This window comes from Xenopus tropicalis, unplaced genomic scaffold (assembly GCF_000004195.4).
Source record: "Xenopus tropicalis strain Nigerian unplaced genomic scaffold, UCB_Xtro_10.0 Sca46, whole genome shotgun sequence".
Classification (NCBI taxonomy): domain Eukaryota; kingdom Metazoa; phylum Chordata; class Amphibia; order Anura; family Pipidae; genus Xenopus; species Xenopus tropicalis.
This window is the reverse complement of record NW_022279392.1, coordinates 8,621-10,342: the sequence shown is the minus strand read 5'-3', so window position 1 is coordinate 10,342 and position 1,722 is coordinate 8,621. Positions and strand designations below refer to the sequence as shown.

Here is a 1,722-nt window from a genome sequence, read left to right as displayed (position 1 = left end):
GTGCTATAGCTGTGTGTAGAACCCATTCTCATTCAGCGCCTCTTAAACCCGCCCCTGAGGGAGAGAGCGGGGTGGGAATGGGATTTAGTGGGGGTGAGAGTGGGAATGGGGGGACTGTGGGGGGTGAGAGTGGGAATGGGGGGACTGTGGGGGTGAGAGAGGGAATGGGGGGGCTGTGGGGGTGCAGTGTTTGCTGTGCATGAGGGCTGCCAGAGGCCCCCCCTGTAAAAGACCAATGGGGGCAGCTAAGGGGGGGGGCACTCAGTCCCACATTCACTTGGGGATTCAGCCAAACCCAAGAGACCGGATGAAGCAAATCAAAACCCTGTGTAATAACAGAACATCTCCCATTGGTGCGTCGGCAATTTGGATTCACTTCAGTATTCGCCTTACTGGGGGGTGTGGCCAAATACTGAATGGAAGGGTTTGGTTATACAGAGGAGAGAGGGACTGAGCCAGGGTACAGGGTGGGGGGTAAGTTCCTGCCAATTGGAGCCTGAGGGGGGTACAGACATACTGTATGGAGAGAAGACCAACTACCCCACCCCCGGAGGACCATACCAAGTACCAGAGCGGGGGGGAGGCGGCCTCAGGCCTCTACATTGGCCCATAAGTAGAATGTGGGGAGACCATAAGGCGGAGCATTGGGCAGCACATTCCCTTTTGATTGGGCCCTCGGCTTGGCACCCCATTGGCTGCACACAGACCCCCCCCCACATTCCATGATATCTTATTCACCATGTGGCATTACAGTGTAAGTGATAGACAGGTTGTTCTGCCAATCAAGAGTGGGCACAACCATGTCAGGCTTCCCAGGGGGGACTAAAGGGTAAGTAAAAAGAAGCAGAGACGCCAGGAGAGAGATCTCCTTACAAAACAGAACTTTATTGGCACAGACAGACTTGCCCTTTACTCCATAACATAAGAACAAATGTCCCCTGTGGGGCAGTTACTGGGTAGAAGGGGCAATTGTATGGGGTGATACAATTCACGGGGTGGCTTCCCAGACAGGTGGGGGCGCCACTTGTTTATTCACAGTGTCACAGCCCTGCGCCCAGATTCCCCCCACGTGCCCAGGAGCAGGGTGGGCACCCAGGGGCGGGGCCACAAGCAGCACAGCCAAAATGCCTCCCGTCTCAGCCAATCAAACGGTAGAACAACCAACATCCGAACGTCAGCCAATGGCCGGCCCAGGCCAACTCCGACCACTTGTGTAGCGTGTGGGACATGCCGTAGCCCTGCCATAGGGACAATGCCAGCGTGAGAGTGGGGCAGATACTGGGCAGGGGGCGGGGCAAGGGGAGCCCAGGAAATACCCCCAACTCACCTCTTCCTCAGCGACGTCCTCAGAGTCCGTATCAAACAGGGAGCCCAGGTAGGTGAGCTGGAACAGCGCCAGCGCCCCAAACGCCACGTTACACGCGTGTACCAGGGGGCCCTGCGGGAGGAGAACTCGCCCGTTATGCACCCGTACCCACAGCGGGCATCAACCTTCCCACCACCCCTATCATCAGCACAGGATATGGGGCACCCAGGTGGCATCAGCCTGGCACCTTCCCACCACCCCTATCATCAGCACAGGATATGGGGCACCCAGGGGGCATCAGCCTGGCACCTTCCCACCACCCCTATCATCAGCACAGGATATGGGGCACCCAGGGGGCATCAGCCTGGCACCTCCCACCACCCCTATCATCAGCACAGGATATGGGGCACCCAGGG

The 1,722-nt window shown here is 57.9% G+C and overlaps 1 protein-coding gene across 1 annotated transcript in view; it reads right to left on the bottom strand.

Moving 5' to 3' along the window:
• Positions 1-866: 866 nt before the first annotated feature.
• porcn (porcupine O-acyltransferase) overlaps positions 867-1,722 on the bottom strand; it is a gene marked incomplete in the record, with an annotated part of 8,983 nt that continues 8,127 nt past the window's right edge. Inside the window, 2 exon segments of the mRNA NM_204034.1 lie at positions 867-1,238; positions 1,328-1,438. Of these exon segments, the coding sequence (NP_989365.1) occupies positions 1,137-1,238; positions 1,328-1,438 (213 nt within the window).